This window comes from Perognathus longimembris, chromosome 6 (assembly GCF_023159225.1).
Source record: "Perognathus longimembris pacificus isolate PPM17 chromosome 6, ASM2315922v1, whole genome shotgun sequence".
Lineage (NCBI taxonomy): Eukaryota > Metazoa > Chordata > Mammalia > Rodentia > Heteromyidae > Perognathus > Perognathus longimembris.
In genome coordinates this window covers 9,581,544-9,601,251 of record NC_063166.1, presented here as the reverse complement: position 1 = coordinate 9,601,251, position 19,708 = coordinate 9,581,544, and the positions used below count along the sequence as shown (strand labels likewise).

Here is a 19,708-nt window from a genome sequence, read left to right as displayed (position 1 = left end):
ACCCTGGGAGGGGGGTGACAAGGAAGCGGGAGGGCCATGATAGGTCTGAGGCATCCTCCTTCCCAAGGAAGAACCCCCTTGTCTCCCCACAATCCACTGGGTAACGTCAGCCAGGCTACAGTTTCGACCTGAAGAAGCAGAAGCCTCTTTGACAGAAGATAAGTAAATCAGATTGAGAACTGTGGCCATACAGGTGAGAGGGAATTCCTTAGGAGAATCAGGGTTATCCCAGAAAAATAAAGATGGCTGCACATCTGGGCTACATAGTTGACCAGATTTCAGAAACCCTGGAGAGTCCATGAGAAACCAGATTGTACGGAGCCAGGAGAGCCAATGAGAGGAGTTTGGGGTTCATTTAGTTGAGAACACAGAGCCATGGGCTGTTTTTATGGAGAGGGATCTTGCATGAATAGAGCAGTACTTTAAAAGGATTGATTTAGAATCAGGTGATAGGTTGATTGTCAGAAGTACAATCAGTTCAGCACTAAGAAGAGTGGGTTGTGTTGAAACTGGTTCATTGTACCATCTGTTTTAGTTTTGAACTGGCTCATTTTTTTACTTATTTTTAAAGAGACGGTACGACTTGGTTTTTAATGTTTTTACACAAATATAAAATATGGCTCTTAGTTCATGTCTTTTTTACAGTCATTGTGAGCATAATACTTAAGGGAGGAAGACAGTTTATTTACTGTGGCAGCAATATTTGATTTCCCAAGAGCAAGTTTTTATGTATCAATTACTCCTTGTTTTCTGAAATGTGTCTAAGGTGCCTTTGACTTTCTTCTTCAGTAAAGAATGTCAGGGCGCTTTGAAAAATGAAATAGATACCAGGGGCAATTCTGTACTAGAGAGAGTTTCATCTACTCGTTTTCCCAGTCTGGTTATTTTAGAAAGATTTCTTATTTTTGTATATACCTTGGAAGGAAAAGACACTTTGGCAGTCTGTTCATACCTTTCAGTTGGGGCTGCACCTGGGACTTCTACAGGTGGCACACACATGCGCATGTGTGTATGTGTAATGTTAGTGTTAAAATACTAATAATGCTAATTAATGATTTCATAGCTCTTCCTATGGCCTGAGACCATTCTGGCTTTCTACACTCACAGCCCATAGACTGCAAGATTTCATCTACTCCATTGACAGCGTGACAGATTTAGAGTTGGACAGATAATTAGATTCTATGGTGACACCCATTAGACAGATGAGGACACAGAGAGCAACTGGTGTTCCTGACCAAGTTAATGCAGCTTCTGAGCCGCATGGCCAGGGTCCTTGGGGCAGCTTGATCAACTGTAATGACTCTGGGTTTGTTCAAAGATGCCATGTGTTTGAAAACACCAAGGTAGGTTAGCTGTCGTAAACCACCAAGAAGGAGAGGGATGCTGTGTGTGTGTGTGTGTCTGTGTGTGTCTGTGTGTGTGTGGCGATGTTGTGTCTGGCAGACGGCAGGTGGTGCTCTCCCATGATAGCTTCACCAGCCACAATTGCACTGTGGCACTGGGGGGGCGGTGCAGTGAGGGGGAGGTTCCCATGATGCTCTGCGGACTTGAGCATCAGTCTTCCCCATGCGAATGTTCCTCACTCCCTACACCCCCTGCCCCACCCCCAGGAAGACATTAGGTTAGGTGAGCAGGGACCTGCAGTCTCCTACTCCCCTTCCCACATTGGTTTGTGTGGGTTTTTTAGATATGTGAAGTGGAAAGATGCGAGGAATTGTTAAAACAAGGACCATGATGCCGGGCTAGATTTACCTCCCCTGGTGTGGGGATGCTAGGCTTACTCCCTTATCAGTGCTCCCCTTTTCACCCTCTCCCCTGGGCGCCCGACCCACGGGCGGCCAAGGTGGAGCGAAGGGACACGGGCAAGCTTAAAGTGCACGCGGCTGAACGAGATCCCCTTTTCCTCCCTCCTTACCCACCAAGGAAGCCAGGTGCAGATGGATCTCAGAGACGCTTCGGAGAGCAATCCGGTTTAATCGGGAGGGCCTTACAGTAATATAATGATGATGACGAGGATTGAGCAGGAGCTGGCGATAGGCTGGCGAGCTTGTCCATCCAAGAGCAGCTCCCAAGGACCTCCCTCATGGGCTAACGTCACTTCCCATAGTACCACCCTCTGGGCAAAGCCTGTGAAAAGGGGAGCACATGTGCTCGCTGGCACAAGGTGGGGGATGGTCTCAAAGCTACCCCTTCTGGTTCCGGACCCAGAAGGAGATAGGTGTGGCTCACTTCCACACTGCCTCAGGGCTGGGGGAAGGGCGGTGTCTCGGGAGCGCTCTCCTCGCCCTTCCCCCCTTAAGGCCAAGATGAATCCCCAACACCATGAGATTTAAAGTTCCGGCATCTCTGTCTCCCATGTATCTGAGTTAAGTAATGGTGGAGCCAGAGTTCGGAGACAGCTTTACTAAAGATGTTTAATAGAGGACTTTTAGAATTGAAATATAATGGTATTTCATTAGGAAAATATTCCCCTTGGGTATGTTCCTTTGAGTTGTGATTTGCTTCAATATATGATCTGATATGGTAACTCACATTCTCCATTGGCCTGAATGTTCTCTGAGGGCAGACTTGGTTTTTGCTTTTTTTTTCCTGCTAAATCCCCAGTGCCTAGATCATGCAGATACATGGAGGACACTCGGTAAATACTTGCTGAATAAATGATTTGACCAGTAGTCATTCTTTAGCATGTGTGATATTCCTCCCTCCCTTCCTCTCTCCCTCCGTTCCCCCGACTGTTCCTTGCTTTCCCTGCCTTCTTTCCTCTTTGCCATCAATTTCACTAGGCAAGAAATAATGTTGAATAGCACGCTTCTTACTATGAGGTGATTATAAGAATCACATGTGGAAAAAAAAATCCCAAACCTATTTATGATATAAAAATGGTAAATTTAGGATAGTTAAGACAAATAAAAAAGGCAAACAGCCATAGCCACCTGAGAAAAATTCTCTGCAGGGAAAGATGACAAAGAGTCGCTGTTGTCTTTTATAAGATGGCATAAATCAGTAACAAAGGCACCAAGACTTGAAGGAAATGTACCCAAAAGAAAAAAAAAGATAACCACATTTTCTGTAATATGGTGATTTTCCCCAATTTCCCCACATTTTATGGAACATGGTTATCTTGCTTTTATTATTTAGGAAATAAATTTCTCAAAATGAGAAGTCTGAGCTGACCTGATTTTGAGTCTGACGTGTGTCCCCAGGGGGCGCCGCGCTGGACCTGAAGGCCTGCCCTCCCAAGCCCTTCCGCTGGATCCTCGACATGACGTGGCTGAACCTGGTAGAGCTGAGCAAACTCCCTCAATTTGCAGAAATTATGAACCAGGTAACAAAGGGCTGGCTACAGGGCCAGATCCGTTAACCCGGGCACATCCAGGCCATTTCCACCCAGGCCTCCTCTTGACAATCCCTTCCTCCAAAGGATTCAACGCTAGGCTGTGGATTCATGTGGGTGAGGTGGTGTCTGTCTGCAATCCCCTTATCCAGGAGGGCCAGGAGGATTGTGAGTTCAAGGCCAACCTGGGTTATACAGAAGGTTTCTTCCTCATTTGCAGTGGATCCAATGTGGAGCCAAGGTTCTTTGCAATCACCTTCATGGCAGGTAGCCATCCTACCTGACAGATGAGAAAACAGAGCTTCAAAGAGGCTCATTGCTCCACCAGGGCTGGTAGCCAATAGATGGTCACGCTGTAGCGTAGCCTTGTCATCGTGAGTTATGTCTCTCTTGCTTCTCTCATGCCACCATTGGGCCAGCAGTAGAGAAGCCATTCACGAGTTCAGCAGGGACCCGCCAGTTGTCTGGCCCGTCTGTGAGACGGAGGGAGGACGCAGAGCAGTCTCCTAGCCCCGTGGGGATGAGGGGCTGCGGCAAAATTAACTTCACCCAGTGGCTGCCCTGCCTTGGCATTCCAGGCTGTGCTGTGCAGTGCCTGGAAGTAGTCTGTACCGGTAGGTGAGGGCAGGGAAATGAGGTGGTGGAAAGGGGCTGGGCGCTGTCCCGTTGCCATCCCATTATGGTGGAGTCACAGCAGGTGGAAGGCCAGTAGGTGGGGGACACTCAGCTGTTCTCTCATTGTGCATCCTTCTCTTGGGCCTCTGTGTGGCCTGCAGGGGGCGCTGTGGGCAGCATCTGTGCCCACATTAAAAAGTCGGGACAATAGAAGTACAAAGCCAACCTGTAGGTCCGGCCTGGAGTCCCTGCGGCATGAACATTTGCTGTTTTCTGCTCGGGCTTATTTGGAAGTTTAAAAAGCACTGACGAGCCCGGCCCCAGTGGCTCACGCCTATAATCCTAGCTGCTCAGGAGGCTGAGATCTGAGGATCGCCATCTGAAGCCAGCTTGGGCAGAAAAGTCCCTGTGAGACTCCTATCTCCAATTAACTACTCAAAAACTGGAAGTGGTGCTGTGGCTCAAAGTGGTAGAGCACTAGCCTTGAATGCCAAGAGGCTCAGGGACAGCATGTAGGCCGTGAGTTCAAGCCCCACAACTGACACACACACACACACAAAAATCTAACAAGGCCTGTCTGATGACTGTAGCTCTCTACAGTTCTGTAATTAGTCTTGACAGCACTTGGGCTGGGGTGGGGGGGGCACCTTTTAATGCATCTGGGAACCTGAGATCCCCTCCACACCTCTCAGAAGACAGCTCTTGGAGGGACTTCCCCCTTATTCTGCTTTAAGGTCTCATGGTGGAAGGTCTCAAGGAAAAAAAAAAAGTTATGCATTTGTTACCCACTGATATTTTTAAACAGCTATTCAGAGATTTGGTCCTCAAAGGCAGTTGATATTGTCAATGTGGAATAAGAATAATTTTGCTATATACCTATAAGGTAATGACACCCTTAGGTGACTCAGTTACTTCTGACTGCATGTCGTCTTAGGCCTGCTTCTTGGCTTGCTGCTCTTAGGTATCACGTAATGAGAAGGGGTGGAAAAGCTGGTTTGATAAAGATGCTCCGGAGGAGGAGATCATACCCGATGGGTACAACGATTCTCTGGACACCTGCCACAAGCTCTTACTCATCAGGTGAGACTAGGGATTATCAGGCCTAGAGGTAGCAGCACATCATTAAATCACAGGTCTGACCTTCAGTAAGCTGACTTTATCTGTCCCGTAGTCATTGTAAGAAATGAATGTGCTACTAAACTAGGACTCTGGAAGGCGATTGAGTCTTAAAAGCAAAATATATTGGCATTAGTGTCAGGGAGTGGTAGATATTGATGGTGTGTGAATCATTGCTTGAGGACAAAACATGAAAAATATCTTTAAAAATTTACTTTATTCATTTGCTTTTGAGTAAGTCATCCATCATCAAATCTACTCTCTGAAAAAACAAAAACAATACAAAAAAAACAGAACTCAGCCGGGTGCCAGTGGCTCCCACTAGTAATCCTAGCTACTCAGGAGGCTGAGATGTGAGAATCAAAGTTCAAAGCCAGCCCAGGGAGGAAGGTCTGCGAGACTCTTATCTCCAATAAACTGCTCCAAAAAAGCTGGCAGTGCACTGTGGCTCAAATGGCAGAGCACTGGCCTTAAGCAAAAAGAAGCTCAGGGACAGCGCCCAGGCCCAGAGTTAAAGCCCCAGAACTGACAAAGAAAAAGCAAACAAACCCCCCCCCCCAGAACTCCCAAAGTTTCAAGGTAATTAGTTTAGAAACTAAAATAAGGATGTATTTGAGAGCAAACCCAAAGAATATTGCCCCATTGGAATGTATAAAGACACTTCTGGCTACTGAAACGAAAGCCTGAGTCTGAGGCTGATGATAAAGAGCATCGAACTTCTCGCTTTCCACATGTCCTCAGTATCTAGTAGCTCAGTGGTACCTGGTATGTGGGCGGGGGGGGGGGAGGAGAAGGAAGAGAAGAAGAGGAGCAAGAGGAATTAGAAGAGGAAGAGGAGGAGGAGAGAAAGGAAGGAGAAGAGGAGGAAGAGGAGAAAGAGGAGGAGAGGAAGAGAACAATAATGAGAAGGAAGCGGGGGAGAGAGGAGCAGAGGAGGAGGAGACAGACTGGGGTAAAGCGGAATGATGGCACATGGGTGATGAAACCATCAAATGAATAGCAAGAGAATATCGGGTCATTCTGTAGCAGGTCTTGACCTTCCTATTAACGTGTCTTGACCTTGTGCTTAGGAAACAAAGGCCATTCCCTGAAGATTGTGCTCATCTAAGGCCAGAAAACCTTCCCAACCTTTATACACAGAACTGCAGAAGGAGGAATTACCTTGTTGTCCCCTTGCTAACCTTCCCTTTAGGGGCTCAGAATGAGGCAGAGTGCTAATTTACTTGCTCTAACTCGTATTCATGCCTAGGTCTTGGTGCCCAGACCGTACTGTTTTTCAAGCAAGAAAGTATATTGCCGACTCTTTGGAGGAGAAGTACACAGAGCCGGTCATCTTAAACCTGGAGAAAACCTGGGAAGAGAGCGACTCCCGGACGCCGCTCATCTGCTTCCTGTCGATGGGATCCGACCCCACCATTCAGATTGACGCGCTGGCCAAGAAGCTAAAGCTGGGTAGGATCGGCAGAATGTAGGAGATGTAGCTAAACTTGCGTGCTTTTGTCTTAAATTTAGTCTGTAAAACTGAGCTAGAAAAACAAATTCACAAAGCTCCCTTTTTCATCCCTTTATACATAATAGAGTGGAAATGCAACGTAGGCATCTTTGTGCAGAGATGGGGGTCACTCATCTACCTTGTACTGCTGGGGCTTTTTAACTTGCTTTTATCTCCTCCTCCTCCTCCTCCTCCTCCTCCTCCTCCTCCTCCTCCTCCTCCTCCTCCTCCTCCTCCTCCCCCTCCTCCTCCTCCCCCTCCTCCTCTCCCTCCTTCCCCTCCTCCTTCTTTTTCCATTGTAAGTAGATGGCTATACCTCATGGATAGCAAATTAGCAAGATTGAACATACAGGAGCCGTAGCCCACATTATTGCCATGTTTATGTAAAGTTACATCAAAGTATATGTTGTGACAAATCAGGGAAAAAAAGCTATACCTGTTATTGTAATGCATAATAATTAGGGATTTGTTCCTTCGTAAATCATTTCTAGTAGTGTGAGGAGGTCTCATTATGTTTGTTACCAAAGGTAGCTGTTAAAAACAAAGCTGTTGGGCAAACAATAACATATTAATGTAGTCTCCACGAGTAGATAACCACACAGTGCTCAAGGGGAAGGAGACTGGAGGCTGGAAAGCCAGCTGTCTTATTTTGCAGCTGGGGATAGCAGGAGGTGGGGCAGAAAGGCCCCAGAGGAAGTTGGAGACATCTGACTGAGAGCTTAGCTCCGGGCATCTGAACCTCACTTCAGTGCTCTCCTTACTGCTTTGATTGGATGGATCAACCTGTTGCCTGACTTGCTGAAGGAGGAGATGGGAACAAGGAGGAGAAGGGACATTTCTGCTCATGGATGTCCTCTGCTGTTGCTGGCCAGGCCCTGAGTAGATGGGTGCTGTGCTTTCCAAGGTGCTGAGTACCTGGGCAAAGGAGAGAGCAGGAAAGGGGAACCAGAGGGGGAAGCAGGAGGGGAGAGCAGGAGGGGGGAGCAAGAGAGCCCTGTTAGGGACCCCTGGTGAGGGTGGAGGAGGGGTTAGCAAATAGAATCCAAGTACAGCTGAGAAGGAGCACACAAAGAGAGTCTAGAAATGCAGATTTGCAAGGAGAAGCAAGCACAGTCACATGTGCAGGTAAAATGAGAGGATGGGAGCTGGGTTCCGGTGGCTCACGCCTGTCGTCCTAGGTGCTCAGGAGGCTGAGATCTGAGGATCGCCGTTCAAAGCCAGTCCAGGCAGAAAGGTCCATGAGACTCCAATTAACCATTCAGAAAACCAGAAGTGGTGCTGTGACTCAACTGGTAGAGCACTAGCTTTGAGCTGAAGAGCTCAGGGACAGCGCCCAGGCCCAGAGTTCAAGCCCCACGACCGACCAAAAATAAAAAAATAGGGAGAGGATGGTAGGTCGTTTTCATAATATAGTAGAAAAACTTATTCAAGTTAACAGTTTTGTAGAAAATATGAATTTGTTAAAACTTTCTCAGAAAAGAGAAAATTTGAAATAGACTATCAAAAGTGAGAGAAATTAGAAGAGGTTTTTTATTTTTGGTATGTGTGTGTTTGCTGGTACTGAGGCTTGAACTCAGGGCCTAGGTGCATGCTATCCCTTAGCTTTTTTACTCAGGGCTGGGGCTCTACTGCTTGAGCCACAGCTCCACTCTGGCTTTTGGTAGCTAGTTGGAGTGAAGAGTCTCACAGGCTTTCCCACCCAAGCTGGCTTAGAACCATGATCCTCAGATCTCAGCCTCCTGAGTAGCTAGGATAACAGGTGTGACCCACCAGCACTGCAGACATTTTAAAAGTATGAGCTCAGCAAAGTCTCTAGGCCTGGATGATTTCTTCTGATAAATCCTTTAAAATGTTCCAGGGCTTTATACAGGGCATATTCTGTTCTAGAACACAGCAGGGATAAAAGGGGGATATATTTTTCTCTTCATTAGCATTAGTTATCCTGATATCAAACACTAACCAAGATAGTAACTGCCTAAAAGAAAGAAAAACCACCAATTTACATTATCAGTGTAAGTGTGGATGTCTTTGGCCAAAACATAAGCCAGAGAAATGTAGTGGGACATTAAAAATGGCAGCCCAAGGGTCATGGATTTGGGAGGAGGAAATATACAGACGAATATAGAAAGCCGTCCTAACAAGACATTTCATCATTGGCTAACATTTTGGCAGCCCTGGGCTCTACTGCCTTGAAGACATCTCTTCAGCAGGCAGAAGACTTGTCCTTAAAACCTCACATTGTGACTTGATAGGTGCTTTTAAAATCACCTCCATTTGACCTTGGGAAGGTGGGAACAGAAGAATGCTTTAGGAATGTGGTATTGGTAAAGACTACAGGCCAGCAACCCCAGACTTGTGGGTGACGGAGCTGAGACGCCCTGGAAACCAGGCATAGATAAAGATGTCTGCTCTTTGCTGCTGTTATTTAGCATTGTTGTAGAAGATACAGCCAATGCAGTGTAAGGATCCTAAATAATGGATTTAACTACTAGAAAGAAGGGACGAAGATCATCGTTACTCCCAGAAAATGTAATTGTTTAACTAAAAAAAAAAAACACATATGAATCAATGGAAAAACTATTAGATCGTTCAGGAAACTGAGTGGCCACAAAACAAATACATATACATATATTTCTTAAAAAAAAAATCAATGGCGCTTTCTTGTAAAATAAGATGTAAAAAAAAAAAAAAAATCCCATTAACCAAGGCAGTAAAAACAAAACTCAGAAAAAATTTAAAACTATTGGGGTCATTTTCTTAGTGACAAAAATGTTCAAATAAATGGAGAGTTAAACCCCATCCCCACTGTAAAGATTCAGTATTGTCAAGATGACAAGATTCTCCAGATTAATCTATAAATTGTATGTAAGTATAATTGAAATTCAAACAGTGTTTCTCCTGTAATTGAATAGGATGGAGATCTTAGCTTGTCTAGAACTATAGATCAACAAGAATAACCAAGAAAGCTGGGGAAGAAAAAGGAAAGAAAGAAAAGACAGCCCTGGGCATTAAAACTTCATCGAGTAGCAGTGATTTAGTCCATCTGTAACTGGCTGAGAGTGGGTAGAGAAATCAGGGGAAGGCCCCAAATTAGATGTTAGACTAACAGCTTTGCATATGATCAAATTCACATTTCAAATCGGAGGAAAAGAAGGGACTGGCCAAAGCTAGTGTGGAGACAGGGGATTAATAGTAGAAAGAAGGAATGGCGTCGCCCCACATGAAACCACAGAGCCAGCTGTGGGTTGAGTGGGAGACTGGATGCGTCAGAGGACGCTGTAAAAGAAGAAAAGGAACGTACCCGTTAGGTATGAATGAGTAGCGAAGATTTCCCTGATCCCAACACCAGAGTCTAAACCAAAGGTAGATAACACACTGTTGATATGATGTGCCTGGATGGGGTTCTTACGGCATCAGAAGACAGTGAACACCCCGACAAGGAGTGGAGTGGGGGCTGGGAGCTACAGCATCCCATTTCCCTGGGAGGCACTGGTAGCCCCCTTCGAGAAATGCACATTGTGAATCTTTAAAATGTTTTTGTATTTTGTTCAAACGATTCTGCATGCCTGGATGGTCTTAAGAACATATTGAGAGTGTGCATGAATGTTTCATCGAGTGCCCCTGGTAACACTGGAGATTGAGGAGGTCCTCAATATACACTGAGCAAAGGTGCATCAGCAAGAGGAGACACAGTTCTGGCTCTAAAAATGATTTTCTAATAATATGGGATGGCAGGCTGGGGATATAGCCTAGTGGCAAGAGTGCCTGCCTCGGATACACGAGGCCCTAGGTTCGATTCCCCAGCACCACATATACAGAAAATGGCCAGAAGCGGCGCTGTGGCTCAAATGGCAGAGTGCTAACCTTGAGCGGGAAGAAGCCAGGGACAGTGCTCAGGCCCTGAGTCCAAGGCCCAGGACTGGCCAAAAAAAATAAATAAATAAAATAAAATAAAATAAATAATATGGGATGGCAGAAAGATAATCACAGCATACTGTTTAAAAGTAAAGATACAAAATATGTGTAAAAATACATGAAAACATACATATACCTAATTACATTAAAGACTTACATTAGTACATGTTATATTTGAAATTTCCACAGTCTCTTATTCAAAACCCTTGGGGCTAGCTATGATTCAGTATATAGAAATGTCCACTTTTTAATATTCTGACTGAGCATCGTGGTTTATAATTATAGTCTCAGCCTCTCAGGAGACTGAGATCACCTCAACAAACCCACCAGGTGTAATGATGTGTGTCTGTAGTCAAGGCCAGTCTCTGGCAAAAATGAAAGACCCTCATCAGAAAAATCAAAAGAACTAGAGGTACGGCTCATGTGGCAGAGCATCTGCCTAGAAAATGCAAGGCCATGAGTTCAAATTCCAGGACTGCCACTGTGCATTGTACGATCACATTTTGTTTACCCATTCATCTGTTCGTGGAGACTTGGATTGCTTCCACATTTTGGCGCTTAGGATAGATTTGCTGGGTCATGTAGTAAGGCTATCTTTAACCTTTTGAGGTTATCAAACCTTTTACTCTAAAGCAGCTGCACTGGCACTGTAGAAAGATTCACTGGGTGCTGGTGGCTCACGATTGTAGTCCTAGCCGAGGAGGCTGAGATCTGAGGATTACAGTTTGAAGCCAGGCCCCGGCAGGGACCTTATATCTAATTAACCACCAGAAAACCAGAAGTGGCACTGTGGCTTAGCGTGGTAGAGTGCTAGCCTTGAGTGGAAGAGCTCAGGGACAGCACTCGGGTCCTGAGTTCAAACCCCACGACCACCAACAACAACAAAAAGAAAGATTTGAGACCTCCCACCTCCTTGCTCACCCTTGCTGTTGGCACCCTCTCTCCCGAAGCCACCCTGTGCCCTTTGCTGCCCGTCCCAGCCCCGCCCTCCCAGGTGGTGTCTCCGGGTCTCCGATGACCACTACCGAAGGCCAGACCCACTGAACAGCGCAGGCTGCATCATAGACACTGCACAGGGAGGCTGTGACCATTCAGAAATGATGAGTTTTCCCCCGGGGGTCCAGTGAGGAAAAGTTCCATTTTCTCACCCCAGACCTTCTCCTCCATGACAGAATGTCGAACGATCTCCATGGGCCAGGGCCAAGAAGTGCACGCTCGGAAGCTCATTCAGATGTCAATGCAGCAGGTGGGTGATGGGCCATTTCCCCCATCGCAAACTTGTCGCTCTCGTTCCTCCGTCCTTCTGGTCTACCCCGGGCCCCCTTCCGCACCCCCGGCCCAGACTCCCATATCCGTTTACGAGTATACAGTCAGCCTAAGAATTTTAAACTTCAGGCTAGTTTCTCCCCCTGACGGCCTCATGTAAACTTTGTTCCATTTGCTAGGGCAATAAGCTCCGTTTTACATTTATTTGCTTACAATTTGGAAGGCATGCCTTCTGATTCTTAAGATTCCTGGTTCCTGACTTTAGCTGCCTTGGAATGACACAATCAATATCAATTGAATCGTCCCTAAGGAGCGACAGATTGGAACCATTAGATTTCAATTTTTGGTTAAAGGCAGGCTTTTGGTTTTCACTAATGGGTAGTTTCAGGCAAATAGGAAATATTTAAGGATTTTGTGTTTAAATACTGATAGTGATTTTTTAAATTGAGAAGTTTAATTTGAATGGGATGTTGAGAAATAGTTTCTATTACTCCTAATAAATACTCAGGATATTAATTTTCTAGATATGCTCTAGAGACAGCCATCTCATCTGCCATAGGACTTGCATCACTTATAAAAATAAAATAAGAGCTTGGTCTGTTTTTCAAGCATTTGATCTCATCACATGCAAAGTAACTTTCAGTGCCTGGGACTTAATGGCTAGAGGGGGGTTAATGAGCTAAAACTCTACTTGGGTCATCAAAATTTGAAGCCAGCCATTAATTCTCAAATGCCCTAAGCCTTAATCTTTATCACTTAATTAAATTCAATAATAAATTACATTTCATTTAAATATATCAGGGCAATTATATATAATAATTTTGATTTGGATCAGCTGGTTCACTCTCTTGAATGATTTGGCAGTTTCACCTGGGGCTTAACTCATTTCATTGTGTCCATGAATGAGAAACTTTTTCATTTAAGTGCTGGCATTCATGTTAACCTCCTTTGGAATACTGGGGTGGTGGTGGGGGACATTAACTTTCATGTTCTGTTTCTCACCAAGGGGTACCCATGGATAATAATAGCATTAGCAGATAAAATGAAAACGAACAGGTACAGCAAACTTAAGGGATGCCAGGTTCAGGGTGCAGCTGACACTGTAGAATACCCAGTGAAGGACCAGAAAAAAACGGGGTCCACAGTATCACAAACCACTCCAGCAGTCCATTTTGCGCATTACACAGACCCACCTTTGCCACCGCGGCTTGAGTCACGTTTCCCCGGATGGTCGAAACATGACCTGCATAATACCTACGCCTTACCATGGAGCTATTGCACTCGGTATTTTGTGTGCTCATCTCGTCTAGTTATATAAGAACATTGAAATGCTGACTGGCCAGGCGTGGTGGTACGCGCCTGTAATCCCAGCTCTTGGGAGGCCGAGGCAGGGGGATCTTTTGAAACTTGAGGCCAGCCTGCATAGTGAGCCTTTCCCTCAAACCCAGCAAACAGACACACAGATGTGAGCTCATGCTCGTGCGGCACTTACATCATGAGAGTTTTATCAAGTATTTTGTGAGTTGTCTGGTTTTGCAGATGTTCAGGAAGACTGGTAAAACAGTGAGTAAGATGTAGTATTTTGCCACGAGCGTCACTAAAAGTGTCCTTGCCAAGAAAGGTACGGTGCAACTTTGTAGTACCTCTGGGCGATGGTGGGTGGGTCTCGGCTTTAGAGCACGCCAGCTCTGCCTCAGCCCCGGAAGGATGGCTACGGTTACGTTACCGATCTCACCATTAGATGGTGCCCACGCTGTACATATCCAGGGCCGGCCTCGGTTCTCCTTTCTGTCCCTTCCTGAGCCATCATTCTGGACCTATCTGCTTCCTAGTCTCTTGTACCAGTCACAGATTGTGCCTGTGTGCAAATACAGGTGTTTGTTTGTTTTTTTTTAAATCTCTACTCAAAATAGACTAGTATGCTCTAAGCAAAGGCTTTAAAAAAAAAGTCCAACAAATGTGCATTTAAAAAAAAACCCTGACGAGAAGTTTCAGGAGATAAACATGTGCTCACTTTTGCATGCAGGGCGGTTGGGTCTTGCTTCAGAATTGTCACCTTGGCCTGGAATTCATGGAGGAATTGCTGGAGACGCTGATCACCACGGAGGCCAATGATGAGTCCTTCCGCGTGTGGATCACCACGGAGCCTCACGACCGATTTCCCATCACGTTGCTGCAGGTTTGCCACACAGAGGGCCCTCCCACGGAAGTACAGGCCAGTTAATGGCATGACTGACAGGCGTGTGCCAGCCCTGGGACTCGACCTCAGCTCTTTTCGCTCAAGGCTGATGCTCTGCTGCCTGGGCCACAGCTCACTTCCGGATTTGGGGTGGTTAATTGGAATAAGAGTCCCATGCACTTTCCTGCCCAGGTTGGCTTCGAACTGCGATGCACAGATCTCAGCCTCCTGAGTAGCTAGGATTATAGGTGTGAGCCACCGGTGCCCACCCATTATCAGAAACTAGAGCCATAAAGGTCGGACAGTGTTTCCAGAGGGGAGTCGTAAGGTGCGGTGTGAGTTTATTGGGTTTCAGCTCAGATCCGTGTGAGTAGATTCCACATGGCTGAGTCCCTGCCTGCACGCGGGGTGTCACAGGCAGATTGCTGCCTGATGTGTTGTGATTTCTCTTCCCCCTTTATAGTCACTTAGAGCAGTAAGACAACTGTTTCCTTTTTGTGACAGACTTCTCTCAAATTCACAAATGAGCCGCCCCAAGGGGTACGCGCGGGTCTGAAAAGAACATTCGCCGGGATTAATCAAGACCTTCTGGACATCAGCAATTTACCCATGTGGAAACCCATGCTCTACACCGTAGCGTTTTTACACTCCACCGTGCAGGTAACCCGGAAGGGAGGGGGGAGGAGCGCGGGGGGCGGGGGCAGCGGGGGGCGGAGCTTCTCCCTGGTGCAGAAACCTTCCGCTCAGTCCTCCACTGCCTCCACTGTCCTGCGTCTGGATGTCACCTGTGTCCCCTGCCATGCTGATGGAGAGTTCCCGAGGGCAGAAACTCTGCCTTTGTTACTGTCAATGCGTCCCTGTCACTACATGATCTGCCTGTTTGTGTCTATTGATTGATCTGTCAATCTATATCTATTAATAGCTATGACAGATAGATCTGTCTATGACAGATCATCTATCTGTAGGACAGATAGATAGTCACTGTGACAAATACCTGAGAGACACAGTTGAAAGAAGGAAAGCTCTCTTTGGGCTCCTAGCTTCAGAGTCTTCCTTTAAGGTCACCTGACTCCATTTCTCTGGGCCTGAAGTGAGGCAGAAACACTTCCAAAGCAAGAGGAGTGCCTGGTGGTGCTAGCTCACCTCGCGGTGAGGAAGTAGAGAGTGGGGGCAGGGGAAAGGCAGGGACCAGATACCCTGCAGAGGCACAACCCCGGGGGGGGGGGTGCCCTCCCTCCCACCACGCCCCTCCCTTCTCAAGCTCCACCAGCTCCCCAGATAGAACCACAAGCTAGGGCCCGAGTCTACGACCATAACTTGAGCTCAATAAATATTTGCGGGGTGAGCAAACAGGTTATTAAGAGAGGAGCCTGGTCTGGAAAGCGCCTGTGGGAGCCAGGAATTTTATGCACACACATCTTACATAATAACAACCACCACATTTCAAAACAGGATTAATCACTGCGTTAATAATGAGGCCATTGAGACCGGGAGGGGTTAAGTACACATCATCTGCCGTAAGTCTGGGACCGCCTGGCTCTGGCTGACATTTGCCGTGGCTCTGGTTATTACCCAGTGGCGGCCAAAGTGATGGGCTGCGGAAGGAAGGGAGACAGCAGCTTCTTGCCTCCCTCGGGTTGTTTGTTGGCGGTTTGCTCTTACATATACTAACTACTTACCTAGTGATTTCACCGTCTTAGGATGATCAAGCCACTTATCTGTAGATTTTTTTTTTTAATTCATGATTGCATTTTTCTCTGTATGAGTTTTATAGGTCGTTGGGTACCGGAAAGCTGCATAACTATAATTCACTCCATTCACTCCCTGGTTTCACAGAGAGGTGAGCAGTCTCCTTTAACTGCTTGCTGCAGGTTTCCTTCCCTGGGACTGGGAAAAAAAGAAAAAGATAGACTGAGCCATGGTTATGTCCTAGGAACTACAGGCTTGTGCAGACTTCCCCAAAGATGGAGGCATTTGGTTCCCATGACTGCATTGACCCCACCCTGCCACCAGAGGGAGCTGCGGTGGTTATCTGTCTTCTCAGTCCTGGGACTGTGAACTTGCTTTGTCCTTGATGAGCTTGCTGATTATTTTTGTCATGGTCTCTGGGTTGTAAGTTTCAGCCTTCAAGTCACTGAAATCTACCCCACTGCACTCTTCTCTGACAATTGTTCTTTCTACTAGAGCTTATCACATTCCAGTACATATATTGCTTTCACTCTTGTTATTTAAGTCTCCATTTGCGAATGGTTCCCTGTAGTGGTGAGTCAACCCTTCCTCCTTGCTTATTTATGGTGGAGAGGGGACTGGGGCCTTCTCCACGTGGTCAGGGCGGTGACCTGGGCTATCCAAACGCTAAGCAGAAAGAGAGCAAGGGGATCGCAGTCCAGTTATGAGGTGAAGTATGGATGCATACTTAGATTAAAACAAGAAGTCTCACTCCTGCTGGGGCTGAGTAGCTAATAGTGAGCCTCTATATATTCACCAAAGACCAAATACTTCTTAAAATCAAGTAGTAGTGTGCTAGGAACAGCAGTTCCTTGGGAGTCAGGAGGTTCACCTTTGCCGGGCTCAGTTATGCCCTCCCCCTTAGGCCTCTTCCTTCTCTGTAACGTTACAGGCAGAAGTGGGTATCTTTCAAGAGTTTTCTCGTTTCTAAAATTGGCTCATCCGGTTCTATGCTTTCCCCCCTATTGATGGCCAACATTCCGTTTCTTAGTATCTTTTGTGCATGTGCATGTATATATATACACAGGTGTATGCATGTATGCGTGTGTGTGTTTTTATATGTATGTGCTGGTATTGGGACTTGAACTCAGAGCCCAGGTGTTGTCCCTTAGTGTTGTTGCTCATAGCTAGCACTCTACTGCTTGAGCCACCGCTCCATTTCAGGCCCCCTATTTTTTTCTGCTAGTTCATTGGAGATAAGAGTCTCAAAGACTTTGCTGCCTAGGCTGGCTTTGAACTGCAATCCTCAGCTCAACCTCCTTAGCAGCTAGGATGACAAGTGAACTACGAGCACCCAGCATAATAAACATCTTTTTTTTTTTTCGTGGTCTTGAAGCAAACCTTTATCACGTGGGATTCTAAAAATGAAACTAATAATCTGTATAATAAACACCTTAAGCAATGGTGCTCAGCCAGCCCTTGGGCCCTGGAACCAAGGGCTCAGCCTTCTCAAGAGTAGAAAATTTTATTTATTTATTTATTTTGCCAGTCCTGGGCCTTGGACTCAGGGCCTGAGCACTGTCCCTGGCTTCTTTTTGCTCAAGGCTAGCACTCTGCCACTTGAGCCACAGCACCACTTCTGGTCTTCACTATGTATGTGGTGCTGAGGAATCAAACCCAGGGCTTCATGTATATGAGGCAAGCACTCTTGCCACTAAGCCATATTCCCAGCCCCAAGAGTAGATAATTTTAATATACAACAGGAATTGGGAATGCTGGGGTAATATGGAGCTGTACTTAAGGGGGAATTGTCAGCCATCATTACATCCTTGTCACTCCACTTCCTGTCACTTTGGTTTGCCCACTTTGAGGCTCCATCTGTGACTTTTTAAGAGCATAGACACAGCTCTTGAGAGTTTGCTGTGCTTGTTGGCTGAAGTCATTTTGCTGCGAGCTCAGGATAGGGAGCCTCTAAGGAATTTGGGATTTAAAGTCTCCAAGGGCCTGCAGTAGCAGCTGAAAACATGTAAATTTTCTCATGGCCCTTAAAAATAATTTAAATATTAAGTAAAAATGGCCATATCACCAGAGCCCAGGAAATTGCTCCATTAATACTTCCCCATCCAGAAAAGTGTTTACTTTCCTCACAATTTGTTTTCTTATGCTCAAGCCCTGACCAACACTTGCTCCTACTTTAAAAGTGAATGTAAAGTTCTTGCTTTGGGGCAAGGTGCCTATAAAAGTTCTAGCTTAAATGTTTTTGAATAATTACAGCAATCGGGCATGGGTTTAATGTTTATACTGCAAGGGAGCATGATTCCTAGGTTCTGGTTTTGTTTACCTCTTCAAATTCCCCTAATATTATCTAGCATGGATTGTATTTTTTTCTTTGTATATCAGCACCAATTTTGGAGTCTGGCAGTTGACTGTAGTTGTCTCGTTTGAAGATGGAGTGGATTGATTGTGTTGAAGTGGAATCTACCATAAGGTTGGAAATAGCTCTGCCATCTTTAAAATAATGAGTTCACTGAGCAAATCTCATCAGTGGTCTAAAGAGTTTCCTGTATTACCAAGTTTCCCAGATTTCATTAGTAGTTCTGGCATAAAAAGAAGAAACTGGATTGTTCAGCCTAAGGAGGAAGTAGACTGGCTTTCCAAATGGTATCCTACTCCAGCTTCACAATGTGTAGTACCCTACACTGAATTAAAGGGGTGTGTGTGTGTGTGTGTGTGTGTGTGTGTGTGTCTGTCTGTCTGTCTGTGTCTGTGTGTCTATGTGCTGGTACTAGGGCTTATACTCAGAGCCTTGTGTTCTTCTTGTCTCTTACATGGCTTTTTCACTCAAGGCTGGTGCTCTTACCACTTGAGCCATACCTCTACTTCTGGCTTTTTGCTGGTTAATTGGAAATAAGTCTCACCGACGTTTCTGCCCAGGCTGACTGGGAACCTCAGTCCTCAGATCCCAGCCTCCTGAGTAGCTAGGATTACAGGAGTGAGTCACCAATGCCTGGCTGACTGAATAACGTTTTTATGTTCAAATCTGTCTACCTTTCGATGCTGACGCAGCTGAACCTGTTAGTTTCTGTTTGGACCAGCACAGCCTTGAACCAGAGGTCGACGACTCTGTGTTCCTCCCTCTGCTCGTGGCCTTGGCTAGTTCTAGAAGTCTCTTGTTAAACATCAACCCCAGTTTCATTCTGAACCCGAGGCCTCCAAATGAATGTATTTTTCAAGCTGCCGTGTGTTAAATTTTGACAGCTAATTCCAGTCACATTCACATTATCCCTTTCTTGTTCCCAAGACCTATTTTCTCACCTGGATCCAAACATCTTGACAACACCCGTACGTTAGTGTTCTCCTATTGTGCTCATTCATGGCTTCCAAAATACTAATTGGACTGAAGAGATCCAATATTCTATCCAGCTCGAGAAAAATCCCTTGCTTTGCAACCTCCAAATGAGCTCTTCGGGCTCCAGTGGTTTGAATTTATGCCGCGGTGATAATTCAGAGTTTCTTTCTCCATTTTTTGTCACCTAGAGAGAACAGTGGGCACCAAAACAAAAACAAAAAAAAAAAAAGGAGCAAGTGAAATGACTTCATTTATGAAACAAAAAGGCAAACCATTGAGACTGGGACTTTTTTTCTCCCCTTAAGACAAGCTCAACAGACTCCGACTTTCATGAACCAACTTCAACAGTGAATGTTCCAGATGAAAACAGATAGGAAATGACATAAATGGGAAGCAGATTTTAGCATTGGGGCAATTTTCAGAGATCACATTTAAAGAGCAACTAAATTGCAATTGCTCAATGCATATAAATGGGAGTGTTTCTGTAGAGCCAATTTGAATAGCTTCAGTAATTGGAAAGGAAGAATTGGTTCTCATTCCAATCTCTGTCTAATTGAACCTTAAATTTTAAAAATTAAGTCAAACATATAGATAAAACTCGCTGATTTTGATCCTTGTTCACTCTCTTTGGGAAAATGGGGAACATTCCCATTTCATTAAGTGTTTAACAGTCTTGTCTTTGAAGATCTCAAGATGTGAGAAGTCCCAGACACTAAAGGATTTACTGAACCCTTCAATATTTTAATATTAATATACCATAGACTCTTAGTTCAT

General features: G+C 45.6%; 1 protein-coding gene across 2 annotated transcripts in view; it reads left to right on the top strand.

Moving 5' to 3' along the window:
- Nucleotides 1–19,708, top strand: part of Dnah8 (dynein axonemal heavy chain 8) — a 195,825-nt gene that overhangs the window by 136,849 nt on the left and 39,268 nt on the right. For both annotated transcript variants that reach the window (XM_048347828.1, XM_048347830.1), the window contains exons 79-84: nucleotides 3,204–3,325; nucleotides 4,911–5,029; nucleotides 6,315–6,517; nucleotides 11,645–11,718; nucleotides 13,765–13,917; nucleotides 14,422–14,577. In XM_048347828.1, coding sequence (XP_048203785.1) covers nucleotides 3,204–3,325; nucleotides 4,911–5,029; nucleotides 6,315–6,517; nucleotides 11,645–11,718; nucleotides 13,765–13,917; nucleotides 14,422–14,577 — 827 coding nt within the window. The remainder of the gene's footprint in view (nucleotides 1–3,203; nucleotides 3,326–4,910; nucleotides 5,030–6,314; nucleotides 6,518–11,644; nucleotides 11,719–13,764; nucleotides 13,918–14,421; nucleotides 14,578–19,708) is intronic.